Source organism: Salvelinus namaycush, chromosome 24, assembly GCF_016432855.1.
Source record: "Salvelinus namaycush isolate Seneca chromosome 24, SaNama_1.0, whole genome shotgun sequence".
Lineage (NCBI taxonomy): Eukaryota > Metazoa > Chordata > Actinopteri > Salmoniformes > Salmonidae > Salvelinus > Salvelinus namaycush.
Window position 1 is genome coordinate 8,708,012 of NC_052330.1, and position 16,311 is coordinate 8,724,322.

General features: G+C 41.3%; 1 protein-coding gene across 2 annotated transcripts; it reads left to right on the forward strand.

Moving 5' to 3' along the window:
- The first annotated feature begins 1,189 nt into the window (after window positions 1-1,189).
- On the forward strand, window positions 1,190-9,949 carry LOC120019660 (E3 UFM1-protein ligase 1-like). Of its 2 annotated transcripts, none has more exons than XM_038963030.1 (19): window positions 1,190-1,443; window positions 1,923-2,068; window positions 2,263-2,291; window positions 2,409-2,506; window positions 2,593-2,707; window positions 2,881-3,011; window positions 3,123-3,181; window positions 3,380-3,526; window positions 3,637-3,812; window positions 3,971-4,150; window positions 4,262-4,388; window positions 4,567-4,689; window positions 5,856-5,976; window positions 6,293-6,459; window positions 6,573-6,703; window positions 6,831-6,911; window positions 8,675-8,760; window positions 8,890-9,070; window positions 9,298-9,949. In XM_038963030.1, exons 1-19 carry the CDS (start codon window positions 1,367-1,369, stop codon window positions 9,505-9,507), a joined length of 2,385 nt encoding a protein of 794 aa, XP_038818958.1. In that variant the 5' UTR covers window positions 1,190-1,366; the 3' UTR covers window positions 9,508-9,949. The 2 variants fall into 2 exon arrangements, with proteins under 2 accessions (XP_038818958.1, XP_038818959.1); XM_038963031.1 differs by having other exon boundaries at window positions 9,269-9,426.
- Window positions 9,950-16,311: the final 6,362 nt, after the last annotated feature.

The window sequence follows — 16,311 nt, forward strand, 5'->3', positions numbered from 1 at the left end:
GAAGTGTGACCCTGGCTATCTTTGGAATTTTTAATTATTTTTACTTTTGAAACTTAAGTATATTTTAGCAACTACATTTACTTTTGATACTTAAATATATTTAAAGCCAAATACTATTAGACTTTTACTCAGGTAGTATTTTGCTGGGTGATTTTCACTTTTACTTGAGTCATTTTCTATAAAGGTATCTTTACTTTTACTCAAGTATGAGAATTGAGTACTTTTTCCACCATTTTTTTCTAATAGTGTAGGCTACACCATTGCATAGAAGTAATTCATTTAGTCTTTCAATAAGCCAATTTGTTTCATAGACTGGTTTCCAGTGAGCAATTTACAACAATGGATAATCAAATTTGTAGAAAGCTTTTGTAGAAAGCTTGCATTTGCTGGACTTTCTGACGGGCCGCCCCCAGGTGGTGAAGTTAGGAAACAACATCTCCACCCCGCTGATCCTCATCACTGGGGCCCCACAAGGGTGCGTTCTCAGCCCTCTCCTGTACTCCCTGTTCACCCATGACTGTGTGGCCATTCACGCTTCCAACTCAATCATCAAGTTTGCAGACGACACTACAGTGGTAGGCCTGATTACCAACAACGATGAGACAGCTTACAGGGAGGAGGTGAGGGCCCTCGTAGTGTGGTGTCAGGAAAACAACCTCTCACTCAACGTCAACAAAACAAATAAGATGACCATTTCACATCCGTTACACCGCACGCCATCGCTCATCCATATATTTATATGTACATATTTCTATTCATCCCTTTACATTTGTGTGTATAAGGTAGTTGTGAATTTGTTAGATTACTTGTTAGATATTACTGCATAGTCGGCGCTAGAAGCACAAGCATTTCGCTACACTCGCATTAACATCTGCTAACCATGTGTATGTGACCAATAAAATTTGATTTGATTTCCTGCTCTCAAACAGTTTTTAGGAAATTAGGCTATTTTGATAATAAATGTGTGTGAATCAGTGAAATTCACAAACTAGAATTGTGTTTTTGCGTGACTCTATAATAAGGTGTGTTAGATGTTTTCCCAAAGATGTGTTGTGCAGTTGTCAGATGATGATGACGTTACAGAATTGAATTCCGTGACGTCACGAGCAAGGAAGGAGGAGGTGTGGCGGGAAAAAGGGGTGGAATAAATGGTGGTGTTTTTTGGACTCCCATGCTTTCCGTACTACGTTACCGTTATGTTGACGTGTGGATTTTGTGGCTCACTAGCCTGCTAGCTGTACTTTGTACAACATGGTTTAGCTAGTAGTGGCAATATATCATTAGTCATAGAGCTGAAGTTTACCTCCGTGCAAAGCTGTACTAAAACAGTTATACCTTTGAACAGTTTGAGAAGCCAACAAATACGATGGCAGCTGCCTGGGAAGAAATCAGACGTTTGGCAGCGGATTTTCAGAGAGCACAGTTTGCTGACACAGTGCAGAGGTAATGCCAGCTGGCTAGTGCAAAATAGCTAACTTACCTATAACCACAGTCCTAGCTATTTGGCTAGCTAAATCCATTGTTGACTAGCTAAATCGCTAAGCACAACAATGCGTATTGGTTGCTAACTTATTAACGTGAAGTTAGCAAATTAACTACTTTAGCTAGCTAAGGTAAGGATTAGGAACTAACGTTAGCTATGGTTGGCTGAACCAACTTAGCCAGGACAGCTATACTAGTAGCTAGTTATCTGTGCCCGAAAGGGGGCTTCCTGCAGCAGTTTTTTAGCTGGACTAATCTTATATTACCACAGTTTCCAAACCATAACATAACCTGGGCCTTTGGGAAACTGCTGCTAGAGCAAGCCATTGATACGCTGTATCAGGGGACCCAAATGCCTTTTAAATTGGTAGAATTAGATATAGAACTGATTTATAGGGTCTCTGTGTGTAAATGCCTCTTCTACTGGAAATCCTTCCCAGGTTGTCAGAGAGAAACTGCATTGAAATCGTTGCCAAGCTGGTTGCAGAGAAGAAGTTGGATGTGGTACACACACTTGATGGCAAGGAGTACATCACTCCATCCCAGATCAGTAGGGAGATACGGGATGAACTCTACATCCATGGAGGTCAGTTGGCTCCTAGACCACCTTCTGATTCCAATGCCTCAGTCTTCAAACAAGTGTTGCACTCATTCATCTCAGGTCATGGCTGCATAGATGTTCAAGGTTTATCATACAACTGCATTAATTGACATGGACAAAAATGTATGGAAAATATGGTGATATGTGTTTTTTTAATCTTGTGTTTCTGCTTTCCAAAGGTCGGGTCAACATTGTGGACCTACAAAAGGTGTGCATTACTACTGATTCCTTCTGCTAGTGTGCAGCACTGTAGTTGATGTTTTATTTCACTTACCATATTGTCTAAAGACACTTTTTTTTAATATATATATATTTTTGTATACAGATTATCAATGTTGATTGGGTTCATGTTGAGGCCAGAGCAAATGACATTGCAAGATCTGATAAAAGCGTTCAACTGGTGCTGGGGCAGCTTATCGATGAGTAAGTAATACTTTTTCCACATGATGTATTTTTCATTGTTGTACTGTCAACTACTAGGGTAACAGATTTGTTCTGATTTCTTCTAGAAACTACCTGAATCGTGTGTCTGAGGAGGTGAACGATAAACTACAAGAGGCTGGCTTGGTGAACATCCCAGAACTATGTAAAAACTATGACCTTCCGGGGGATTTCCTGACTGAGGTGAGTAATGAGCCACCTCTATCTTTACCAATACCGTCCTCAAACTATGTGCAATTAATAATGTATCCTTTCAGTAGTGTATCTGTGCTTAGGCTTTCGGCTTGGGCTTTCAGCTTGAGGTGCATTTGTGGACCTGTACATAGCTCTTATCTGTTAACCGCTTTGTATCCTAGGAGCTGTCGAAGCGCCTTGGGAAAGTCATCCAAGGCCAGATGGATGAGTACAACAGGGGAGTCTTATTCACCCCTGCGTTCGTGTCTCGCCACAGAGCTCGCATCCGTGGGCTTTTTAGTGCAGTGACTCGGTAGGTTTCATCCAAATCCTTTCGTCCCTTGCTTTTAAACCAATACTGTCTCCCCCCCCCCCCCCCCTCTCCCTGCTCCTAATAATGAATGAATTGGATCTCCTTGTGTAGGCCAACACCAGTCAGTAACGTGATTGGCGTCTATGGTTTTCAGGAACATCTTCTCTACTGTAAGTAGCTATTCTTTCTGTTGTGTTAAAATTCAAACCAAGCTGTTAGAATATTGTCAGCACTATACGATGTGTATAATGGTTTGTGCTATATATGAACACACAGATCAATCAATGTTTTGAGTAGGCCTAATCAAACATGCACCTATGTCATGCTGTCGTTCAACTAACTTTTCATCTTGGTCCGTTGTTCCCCAGCTGTTTTGGAGGAGCTGGTGAATACTGGCCGTCTGAAAGGCACTGTGGTGGGGGGCCGGCAGGACAAGGCTGTGTACATCCCTGACATCTACTCCAAAACACAGAACACCTGGGTGGACTCCTTCCTCAAGCAGAACGGATACTTAGGTCCTCTAACCTACTAAGATTATTGGTTGCAATATTTCTATTTTGTAATTTCCGTACTGTAGTTTTGCCTAAAATGTGATTTGTACCCTAAAATGTTTCCCGCCACGCAGAGTTTGATGCCTTGATCAGACTTGGCATCCCTGACCCAGTGAGCTACATCAAGAAACGTTTCAAGTCCAGCAAGCTGCTGTTCCTCAGGGCGGCCTGTGTTGGCCAGGCCCTAGTAGAACAGGTGGAGGCCTCCGTGGAGGAGGCTGTCAACTCTGCCACATGGACAGATGTGCAGGTCCATACAAACCTTCCTGTACATCATTTTCTGCCAAAGCACCAATCAATATATTGCAAAATGTCTTACATTTGCTTTAATATCATCTTCACTTTCTTGAGTTACTCAGCCTTTCTCACTTAAAGTATCCGATGTGCTCTCCCATTTTTGACATGTAGCCCATTCTGCCCAGCTGTCTGTCCATGGAGGACGTTGGCATCATAATCAACGAGGCCATGAGAAAGACCAACGTGCAGTCAACTGCCAGGATCCTGGGCGACACTGTGGTGGTCAGCGAGAAGTTCATCAGCAACTGTCTCTCTCTCTTTGATGAGGCCATGCAGCATAAAGCCCTTAAGGTAAAACACACCTGTCATGAAGTTGCCTGATGGGCCAAAACTGGGATTGTCTTTTGATAGGGACATATAGCCGTGTCTCCTCTCCATCAATTCAATGCTGTTCTCTTTCAGGAAGTCAAGAACAACCCTGTTTTCCTGATAACGGAAGACGATATCAAGCAATGCGCTATGATGACAGAAAACACCGCACCTTCCAAAAAGGAAAAAAGGGAGGCGGAGAGGAGGAAAAAGACTACAGGTAGTACAGGCCAGGCCTCTTTGTAATCCCTCTGTAAAATGTCTGTTAGGTTGTCAACTAGACATGGGCTGTAAACTCTTTTCAGCCTAACTATTTCCTGCTGGGTGGTTGAGATTTGATCCCTGTTTAGTCCCCTGTTATTATTTCGTTGGTTGATTGTTCTTGTTTTGCTTCCTAGAGGGTAGTGGCTGTAAAGGAGGTGGTGGAGGATGCAATGCCAGAGAGGTCAGGATACGCAAAACCAAGAAGAAGGGCAGGAGGGACGACGACAGTGACGAGGAGGCGGCAGTCACCCCACAAAGTATTTGTAGTGGCTAAGGTTCCTAGAGTTAAAAAAGGCCACTTCCTTCGATGCCAAATACAGACTTTGTTATTTGCGTTTCCATAGATGATACTTGACGGTTCTTGATTGCAGATATATTTATTATTCACAATGAGAGTGATCAATAGGCAGTGCATTTAATACTTGCCACGAAGCCTCTCTCCACGGTGATCCAAGCTCTGCATTCTGTTGTTCAACAAAGTTCCAATTCGATTCAATGCAGCGCAAACATTTTCAGATTAATGTTCTTGCGTTGTCCATATTTCCACTTCGATACCATCCCTGTATCTAGAAAGTATTTTACTAATGTGATGGCGAAGGTTCCTAGAGTTCAAAAAGCCCACTTAGACGCCAAATACAGACTTGGTTATACTCGTATCCATAGATGATACTAAAGAGTTCTTGATTGCAGTTAAATTATATTTATTATTCACAATGACATTGTCCAGAGTTGCCACACAGATTCCAAGCATGCCTATATTTGTTTCCATTATGGCGTCTGTGACGGCACGGGCAGCGCCTTTTTGAGGCAATCTCCATCTTCGCGATTGGCTGATCCCTCCTGATGGCCCGGTTGGACATGACTCCAATAGGGTCATCAGGAGTCCCACCCAGTTGACTACATGAAAATGGTGGGAGCCCTCAATGGCGCTGCGCATGCTAAAATGGCCTTTTGGCCACTAGTCCTTTATCATTCTCTATGGGGCTGCACACCTGTCCTAATTATTGTTCCTGATGCCTTCTTTCCCCATAACCCATTTTATATGCTTCTCTACAGGTAAGCCCACAATAGGACACTAGGTGTCATAACAATAAGGGAGTTTCCCATGACAAGCATTTCTATTCAATTACAAATCAACCAAATATCTTCTAATACATTTTCTTTCCACATACAAAATGGCTCTAACAGTATGACTACGGTCATTATGTGGCCTCTTCCATACTGAATTCACTATGTAGCACAGTAAAACCTTATTACAATAAATGTACACTATTACGTTGTTTGTTCGGTGAGTCAGTTCTATGTAGCAACACGTTAACGGTTGTGTTTTAAAGAGATGGCTCCCCTGGGTGCCTAAGTCTATTAGCGTAAGACAAAGGTAGCCCCATGAGACCAATTATATTTTATTTTTACTCTTTTGCAGATCGTAACAAACCGACTGAAGTCCCCTTCATGTCCCTGGAGGAAATCGCAGCTGTCCTAGAAGGGCAAGTGTGCGACTGCCCTGAAGAAATCCTCTCCGAGTTGGTAGAACATTTAGTAAGGTAAGGGTTCCAGTCAAAATCACTGTTGAGCACAATGGATTTACCCCCACGCTCAACAGACAAAAGAAACATTGTGCATCAATGGCGGCAGGTAGCCTAGTGGCTAGAGCGTTGGGCCAGTAACCGAAAGGTTGTTAGATCGAATCCCCGAGCTGACAAGGTAAAAATCTGTCCTTCTGCCCCTGAACAAGGCAGTTAACCCACTGTTCCTAGGCCGTCATTGTAAATAAGAATTTGTTCTTAAGTGACATGCCTAGTTAAATAAAAATACATTTTCCAATTGATTTTTAACATGTAAGAGTCTTACTGTCTGCAGGCCTTTGACAAAGACCTACCAGGAGGTTGTTCGGACTGTGTTCATGTCCTCCACTATCTCCACGACCGGGGTGACCAAGAAGAGAAGTGTGAAAGACTTCCAGGAGGAGCTCTCCAACCTGTACAACAACATCAGACTCTTTGAGAAAGGGACCAAGCTCTTCTCTGGTAAACTGCTTTATTTGACCCCCAGAAGTAGAGGTAGTCCTCACCTCCAACACATTAAACATAAAACATATCGTCGCAGAATAAACATCAACTGCGATATTTGACCCCCGCAGAGGAGACTCAGGTCCTCATTGCCAAGCACGTCCTGAAGACAGTGTGCACAGACGTCACCAACATCCTGGTGAATTTCATGGCGGCTGAATTGATGATGTCAGCAGAGAATCCCAGCTCTATCACCAACGAAGTTAGTGCTCTTCTCAGCCTTCTCATTCCGTACCCGTTCATTCCTGTTGGTTTGGGTTGTGTTATTCAGTTAGGCTTTGTGAATGTACTGTACATTCCCATAAATCACTGTGTATCTCTCTGTTTAGGTGAGAGTGAAGATATTAGGAAAATTACCAGAGGAAACCAAAGGACCTCTTATGAAGGTGCACAACAGTCTCAATGGAAAGGTCAGTTACAATTGAAGTCGGAAGTTTATATACACTTAGGTTGGAGTCATTAACTCGTTTTTCAACCACTCCACACATTTCTTGTTAACGAACTATAGTTTTGGCAAGTCGGTTAGGACATCTACTTTGTGCATGACACAAGTCATTTTTCCAACAATTGTTTACAGACATATTATTTCACTTATAATTCACTGTATCACAATTCCAGTGGGTCAGAAGTTTACATACACTAAGTTGACTGTGCCTTTAAACAGCTTGGTAAATTTGAGATAATTATGTCAGGGCTTTAGGAGCTTCTGATGGGCTAATTGGCATCAGTTGAGTCAGTTGGAGGTGTACCTGTGGATGTATTTCAAGGCCTACCTTCAAACTCAGTGTCTCTTTGCTTGACATCATGGGAAAATCAAAAGAAATCAGCCAAGACCTACCTCAGAAAAAAAAATTGTAGACCTCCACAAGTCTGGTTCATCCTTGAGAGCAATTTCCAAACGCCTGAAGGTACCACATTCATCTGTACAAACAATAGTACGCGAGTATAAACACCATGGGACCACGCAGCCGTCATACCACTCAGGAAGGAAACTTGTTCTGTCTCCTAGAGATGAATGTACTTTGGTGCAAAAAGTGCAAATCAATCCCAGAATAACAGCAAAGGACCTTGTGAAGATGCTGGATGAAACGGGTACAAAAGTATCGATATCCACAGTAAAACGAGTCATATATTGACATTACCTGAAAGGCCGCTCAGCAAGGAAGAAGCCACTGCTCCAAAACCGCCATTAAAAAAGCCAGACAATGGTTTGCAACTGCACATGGGGACAAAGATCGTACTTTTTGGAGAAATGTCCTCTGGTCTGATGAAACAAAAATAGAACTGTTTGTCCATAATGACCATTGTTATGTTTGGAGGAGAAAGGGGATGCTTGCAAGCCAAAGAACACCATCCCAACCGTGAAACACGGGGGTGGCAGCATCATGTTGTGGGGGTGCTTTGCTGCAGGAGGGTCTGGTGCACTTCACAAAATAGATATAGAATCATGAGGTTGGAAAATGATGTAGATATATTGAAGCAACATCTCAAGACTTCAGTCAGGAAGTTAAAGCTTGGTCGCAAATGGGTCTTCTAAATGGACAATGACCCCAAGCATACTTCCAAAGTTGTGGCAAAATGGCTTAAGGACAACAAAGTCAAGGTATTGGAGTGGCCATCACAAAGCCCTGACCTCAATCCCATAGAAAATTTGTGGGCAGAACTGAAAAAGTGTGTGTGAGCAAGGAGGCCTACAAACCTGACTCACTTACACCAGCTCTGTCAGGAAGAATGGGCCAAAATTCACCCTACTTATTGTGGGAAGCTTGTGGAAGGCTACCTGAAACGTTTGACCCCAAGTTAAACAATTTGAAGGCAATTCTCCCAAATACTAATTGAGTGAATGTAAACTTCTGACCCACTGGGAATGTGATGAAAGAAATAAAAGCTGAAATAACTCATTCTCTCTGATTTATTGTGACATTTTACATTCTTAAAATGAAGTGGTGATCCTAACTGACCTAAAATTGAATTTTTACTAGGATTAAATGTCAGGAATTGTGAAAAACTGAGTTGAAATGTATTTGGTAAGGTGTACGTAAACTTCTGTATGTTCATTTAATAGTTGGAGGTTTACATTATTATTGCAGATGTTAGTATAAAGCGCTAATGTTTGAGATTGTTCTGATGTATGTCTGGAAATGTTTTCTGACGCTATTGATATTTTCTTCAGACGATTGAAGATTTTTTAACTAATATAGAAACTGCGGTTGAGGTGTGTGGATTCATGCTGAAGAAGGGAGATAAGAAAAGAGAAAGGTAAAACCAGTATCATCCTGCTTTAGACTTTCCTAAAATGAAGTCCAAGCATTTACTCCGTGTCCATTAACATGGACCTGGACTGGAGGTGCCACACATTCTTGGCTGACGTGTGTTCTTGTCCGCTAGACAGGCCCTGTTCCTTCACCGGCAGGCTCTGATAGAGCAGCTGAAGGACACTGAGGACCCAGCCCTGATTCTCCACCTGACCAGCGTGCTGCTCTTCCAGGCCAGCACCCACTGCATGCTGCACGCCCCCGGACGCTGTGTCCCCCAGATCATAGGCACTCTGGTGGGCCGCATCTCTGAGGTACTGCCCCCCTCTCTTCCTTGTTCTCATTTATAATCTAGCTATATTGCTAGTGTTATTACACTAGAAATAGTTAGTGATGTGTCCTTTGCCACCTTATGTTAGGTCTATGAGACACACTTTTATATGGTGGTATTTTGTTCATGCAGCACTCACGTTTGGACCTGTTACAATTGACAGTTTTTCTTCATACTGAAGGTTTTGTATGAGTGTGGTTGTTGTTTCAGGAGCAGCACAGCCTGCTGACAGGCTACCAGGCCCTGGTGGTTAAGCAGTTGGTGAGCCAGAGCCAGGGAAAGAAGCAGGAGCAGGGGAAAGGAGAGAACCCAGAGGCGGGAGATGAGGCAGAGGCCATCCGGAAAGAGCTGGTCTCCCTGACCAGCGAGGTAAAGGATCTGGTTCTCTCTCAGAAGAAGACGTCTGGGACTGAAGAGTGAATAACAACTTTGACTGCTTTGAAGTTGGCAACTGCCGGCTGACTGATTTTTAATAAATCGCCTAGCTACTCAGTATTACACTGACCAAAAAATATAAAACGCAACATGTAAAGTGTTGGTCCCATGTTTCGTGAACTGAAATAAAATATCCCAGAAATGTTCCATAGGCACAAAACACTTATTTAGCTCAAATTTTACTTGTTTGTTTACATCCCTGTTAGTGAGCATTTCTTCTTTGCCAAGATATTCCACCCACCTGAGAAGTGTGGCATATCAAGAAGCTGATTAAACAGCATGATCATTATACATGTGCACTGTGTGTTGGTGACAAAAGGCCACTCAAATATTTTGTCACAAAACACAATGCCACAGATGTCTCAAGTTTAGGGAGCATGCAAGTGGCATGCTGACTGCAGGAATGTCCACCAGAGCTGTTGCCAAAGCATTGAATGTTCATTTCTCTACCATAAGCCACCTCCAACTTAGTTTTAGAGAATATGGTAGTATGTCCAACCGGCCTCAACCGGAGACCACGTGTGGGAGAGCGGTTTGCTGATGTCACCGCTGTGAACAGAGTGCCCCATGGTGGGGTTATGGTATGGGCAGGCATAAGCTATGGACAACGAACACAATTGCATTTTAACGATGGCTATTTGAATGCACAGAGATACCGTGGTGAGATCCTGAGGCCCATTTCCGAGGCACTCATCAGCCGCCATCACCTCATGTTTCAGCATGACAATGCAGAGCCTCATGTCCCAAGGATCTGTACACAATTCCTGGAAGCTGAAAATTTCCAAATTCTTCCATGGCCTGCATACTCACCAGACATGTCACCCATTGAGCATGTTTGGGATGCTCTAGATCAATGTGTATGACCGCATGTTCCAGTTCCTACCAATATCCAGCTACTTCGCACAGCCTTTGGCGAGGAGTGGGACAACATTCCACAGGCCGCAATCAACAGCCTGATCAACTCTATGCGAAGGAGATGTGTCGTACTGTTTTTCTGATCCATGCGCCTAGCTTTTTTGTAAGGTATCTGTATTCCCAGCCTAATGAATTTATTTCAATTGACTGATTTTCTTATGAACTGTAACTCAGTCTTTGAAATTGTTCTATGTTGCGTTTATATTTTTGTTCAGTATATTTGTAGATCAGTCAGTCACAATTTCCCCACAATGCAGATTTGATGTTCTCAGACACGGCCAATGACTGACCAAAAATCTAGGGGGGAAAAATTAATGATGAAATACTGTATGTGGTAGAGTTGTAAATGGTCCTGTTATTGGTGGTAAATTCCATCAGTTTGTTTCTTTTGGGCTTACAGTGCCTTCCAAAAGTATTCAGCCCCTTTGGATTTGTTCACATTTTATTGTCGCAAAGGGGGATTAAAATGGATTTAATGGTAATTTTTTGTCAACAATATACACACAATATTCTGTAATGTCATGTTTTATAGATAATTTAAAATAAAAAATACAAAAAAGTGTATATATCTATATAGTCGTTGCATATGTATTCAGCCCCTTTTTGTTTAGGCAAGCCTAAATTAGTTCAGGAGTAAAATTTGCCTTAACAAATCACATAAGTTACAAAGGGATTGACATAATTTATCCTTCCTCTGTCCCACATAAATACATCTGTAAGGTCCCTCAGTCAGGTATTGAATTTCAAGCACAGATTAAATTACAAAGACCAGGGAGCTTTTCGAAAGCCTCAGAAAAAATGTGATTGGTAGATGGGTGACAATAACAAATCAGACATTGAATATATCTTTAAGCAAGTTAATAATTATGCTGTTGGTGACTTATTTAACCACCCAGGCACAAAGATAGCCATTGGTAATTTTAAAACAGCTACAGAGTTTAATGGCTGTGATGGGAGAGAACTGAGGATGGATCAACAACATTGTAGTGACTCCACAATAATGTACTAAATGACAGAGGGAAAAGCAATCTCCAAAACAATCTTGTATGCAACAAGGCACGAAAGTAATACTGCAAAGCCCTATGTGTGGGGCAAATACAATACACCACTGACTAACTGCCTCATTTTCAAGCATGGTGGTGGCTGTATCAAGTTATGGGTATGCTTGACATCGGCCAATACTGGGGAGTTTTTCAGGATAAAAAGAAATGGGATAGGGCTAAGCACAGGCAAAATCCTGAAACCTTTTTCCGTCTGCTTTACACCAGACACTGGGAGGGGAATTACCGACAACACAAGGCCAAATATATACTGGAGTTGCTTACCAATAAGACGGTGACTGTTTTTAAGTGGCCACAGTTTTGACTTAAATTTGCTTGAAATACTATGGCAAGACTTGAAAATGGCTGTCTAGCCATGATCCCCAACATCTTGACAGAGCTAGAAGAATTGTTTAAGGAGTAATAGGCAAATATTGCACAATCCAGGTGTGCAAAGCGCATGAGAGACTTACCCCAAAAAAGACTCACAGATGTAATTGCTGCCAAAGGTGTTTCTATCATGTATGGTGGACACAGGAAGCTGAATACTTGTGCAACGACTATATTTTATTTGTATTAATCCTTTTAAAATACATATAATTTGGCTTCCACTTTGACAGAGTATTTTGTGTAGATTGTTGACAAAAAAATGACAAATCAATTTCAATCCCACTTTGTAACACAATATGTGAGGGCTCTGAATACTTTTGCAAGGTAATTCTGAGGTGGCAACTATCTTTGTATATTTCACTTAAAAATTCACAGTAGCTAGATATTTATCCTTGGTAGTCTTAAATCACTGTTTCATCCAAGCAACTGCTGTATCTTCAGTATTTTTTCCCTTGGAACAAAAGATGCCTAGAACACTGGCGCCCTCCATTGGCAACACTGGGAACAACTAAACATGAAACTTGTATTATGCTTTTTCCTCATGACATTCTAAAGCACAATATCATAATCATAACCACCGCGAGAGGTGAGTATTGAACTGCGAAATAGACTGGAATTATATAAAGGATTTTCTCTTTAGATTATGACAGAAGTAAATTGGAGGGGGAAAAAATTGCGTCCAATGTCCCATGTCAAGAGTGATAAACTGCTCAGATGAGTGGCTTGGCTAATATTATATTGTCTGGATTGCATGTCAGATGGAGAACAAAATTGCTGCTTTCAAAGGGAATGCTAAAGAGGATATGTAACTGGAAGATAGTAATCAACATTCTGTAGCTTACTGAATGATACATTTAATATAGACTGCTTTAATAGAACAATTTTATTATAAAATGCTTGTTGTGGTTTTAGGAAGGTCCGTGTCTAGACGTAGAGCTGTGATGGTCATGTAATTTTGGATGACGGTTATTGGTCAGCTAAATGACCACGGGCACGTTATAGAAACAAATGCTCCAGACTGCATGTTTTGCAGAAAGGGGGGTGTTGCTTAGGCAACCAAAGACTTGTTTGCTACAACACCTTGTGTCAGCAATGAGCAGGAGTTTCATCACTTTGTAAATAGTCCAATGCTCAGGAGTTCCGTCTTCAGTCAGCTGTTCATTCCACACACAAAAAAAAACGGTTATTTTATTTTCATGACTGTCTTCATCCGTAATCGTCGTTTACGCGATTATGCAGTAATTGTGCCAGGCCGACTAGACGCGTTTCAGTTTCTATCATGCAGTAGTTGTCTGCCCAGTAGTTATTTTAGATGTGTGGAATCAGATCTTCTGTTTTGCAGTGCGTCTGTCTAACACCTGACTGCTACACGTGTGCTTGACTGACTATGGGAACACAGAGAGATGGGGAAAGAGTCTGTCTCTTGGGTGGTTTTCACATACTGTAGACTCGCATCCGCCCGCTAACGATCAGGAGGGACACATGCAACACACACAAGCCTATCCACAGGCACATGTCTTCGATTGCCATGGAAACAACAAGAGCAGAAACCGGAGGAGTTATGTGCATGAAAATAATAAGAGACTGTGAACTGTCTTATTTTTGTTCCAAGGTTTCAGTGGATTTTGTATCTTTAGCCTCTAATGTATTAGTCAAGTCAGTGGGCCACACATCATCTCTCCTCAGAGGCCGTCCATCTCTTTTCAGAGGCTGTCCATCTCCTGTCTACCTCCATCTCTTTTCGGAGGCAAGAACAGGATATTTGATCAAACTGTGATGATTGCTTGTTAACGTCACCTGAATGTTTTCACATGTACACTACCGTTCAAAAGTTTGGGGTCACTTAGAAATGTCCTTGTCTTTGAAAGAAAAGCATATTTTTTGTCCATTGAAATAACATCAAATTGATCAGAAATACAGTGTAGACATTGTTAATGTTGTAAATGACTATTGTAGCTGGAAATGGCAGATTTTTTATGGAATATCTATATAGGCGTACAGAGGCCCATTATCAGCAACTCTCACTCCTGTGTTCCAATGGCACGTTGTGTTAGCTAATCCAAGTTGATCATTTTAAAAGGCTAATTGATCATTAGAAAAGCCTTTTTTGCAATTATGTTAGCACATCTGAAAACGGTTGTGCTGATTAAAGAAGAAATAAAACTGTCCTTCTTTAGACTAGTTGAGTATCTGGAGCATCAGCATTTGTGAGTTCGATTACAGGCTCAAAATGGCCAGAAACAAAGAACTTTCTTCTGAAACTCGTCAGTCTATTCTTGTTCTGAGAAATTAAGGCTATTCCAGGCGAGAAATTGCCAAGAAACTGAAGATCTCGTACTACTCCCTTCACAGAGCAAACTGGCGCTAACCAGAATAGAAAGAGGAGTGGGAGTCCCCGGTGCACAACTGAGCAAGTGAACAAGTACATTAGAGTGTCTAGTTTGAGAAACAGACGCCTCACAAGTCCTCAACTGGCAGCTTCATTAAATAGTACCCGCAAACACCAGTCTCAACATCAACAGTGAAGAGGCGACTCTGGGATGCTGGCCTTCTAGGCAGAGTTCCTCTGTACAGTGTTTGTGTTCTTTTTCCCATCTTAATCTTTTATTTTTATTGGCCAGTCTGAGATATTACTTTTTCTTTGCAACTCTGCCTAAAAGGCCAACATCCCGGAGTCACCTCTTCACTGTTGACGTTGAGACTGGTGTTTTGCGGGTACTATTTAATGAAGCTGCTAGTTGAGGACTTGTGAGGCGTCTCTATCTAACAACTAAAAAAAGACATCACTATGGTATTAGTCCATGGTCATTATGTGAGTACTTTTCAGTATGTGCTGTGGAAATGCCCAGGGGTGTTTGAATTCTGGGGGAAAGTCAACTATGTCATCTCTGTACTTATAGAAAAAGTACTGCCATTAGATACAATAGTTATGTTGCTTTGTGATGACTGATTTGCACTTGTCAGAAAGCCAAAGGAGAGTGTGGTTGGCAGGAACCACAGCTGCTAAGAAAATAATTGTACAAAAGTGTATTCCACCTCATCAGTTACCATTGCAACAATGGCTGCTTACATTTAAGGAAATTGTATTTATGGAGCTCTCCACGGCCAGAATCCACAGGGCCAAGGTGTCCACTCTGGACACATGAAAAAAACGCAGCAGCAGACATTTCTGAACTCTTAGCCAACTCTTAACCTTTACATCCATGAATGTGTATCAATCATTTGTCACTATTTCTGAGGCTATATGATGTATTGTACAACAGATTTACTATGTAATATTAATTTATTTGTTTTTATCTCATGATTTATTTTACTTTATAATCAGATTGCCGGTGGGGATTTATTATATGAATCCTATGAATTGAAATAATAAAAATACTTATTACCTCAGAGCTGACAGGATGACTCAAGGGGTGCATGGGCAATGGGTTGTCTGCTGCTGCTGCTGGCCTGACAACACTGATGCACTTTTCAAGCAAAACCCATTTCCGATAAATATTTTTGATGTATTTGGCTAGTAGAAAGTCTACATAAGCAACTGCAACATCGTAGAATAATCAGGTCATGGCACAGGTCATATACCATTTATTGGACATTTAATTGAATATCATGAGTGCTGTGTACAACAAATGCTATACACAAAAAAATATATATAAATACAACATGGAACAATTTCAATGATTTTACTTAGTTACAGTTTATATAAGGAAATCAGTCAATTGAAGTAAATTCATTAGGCCCTAATCTATGGATTTCACAACTGGGAATACAGATATGCACCTGTTGGTCAAAGATAACTTAAAAAACCTTAGTGTTTGTGACACACACACAAATGCCCCCATTAGGTACTTCCAAGAACCCTATGGGAGGCGGGGTTCATCGAGGAACCTCCTTAGTTCTTGGGGGGTTCTTGCAAGAACTAACTGCCCAACTGAAACGTTTGAATTTGAGAAAACAGCAGGTGCAGGCACTTAACTGAACATTTTAAAGATCTCAGTTTAAGGTATGACCTAAATTCATATTGTTTTGTGATGATGCCATCTATATTTTCATATTTGTGCAAATGGCTTTGTTGTTTTGCACTTTCCCCCTTTTTTAAATTCTTTCTAAAACAAAACATTGACACAATTCAATGGATGTCAAAAGGTTATTCGACGGACCATTAAAGGGTTATAGAGGTTCCCCCACAGTTTCAATTTGAAGAACCCCTGAAAGATCTTCCAGGAACCTTTTTCTTTATAGGCTCTTAACTGTCTTTTTTGCCACTTATGAATGTGTTATTCAATGTGTTTCTATGGGCTATAGTAGTAAAGGCCAAGATTTATATTTTATCAACATTGATATTTATTTGTATTTTTTGGGATACCTAAAGGGCTCCTAAATGTATTTAATCAAATAGCTTAAATATCCATAGTATGACCATCTTAAAACAATTCCATATGTA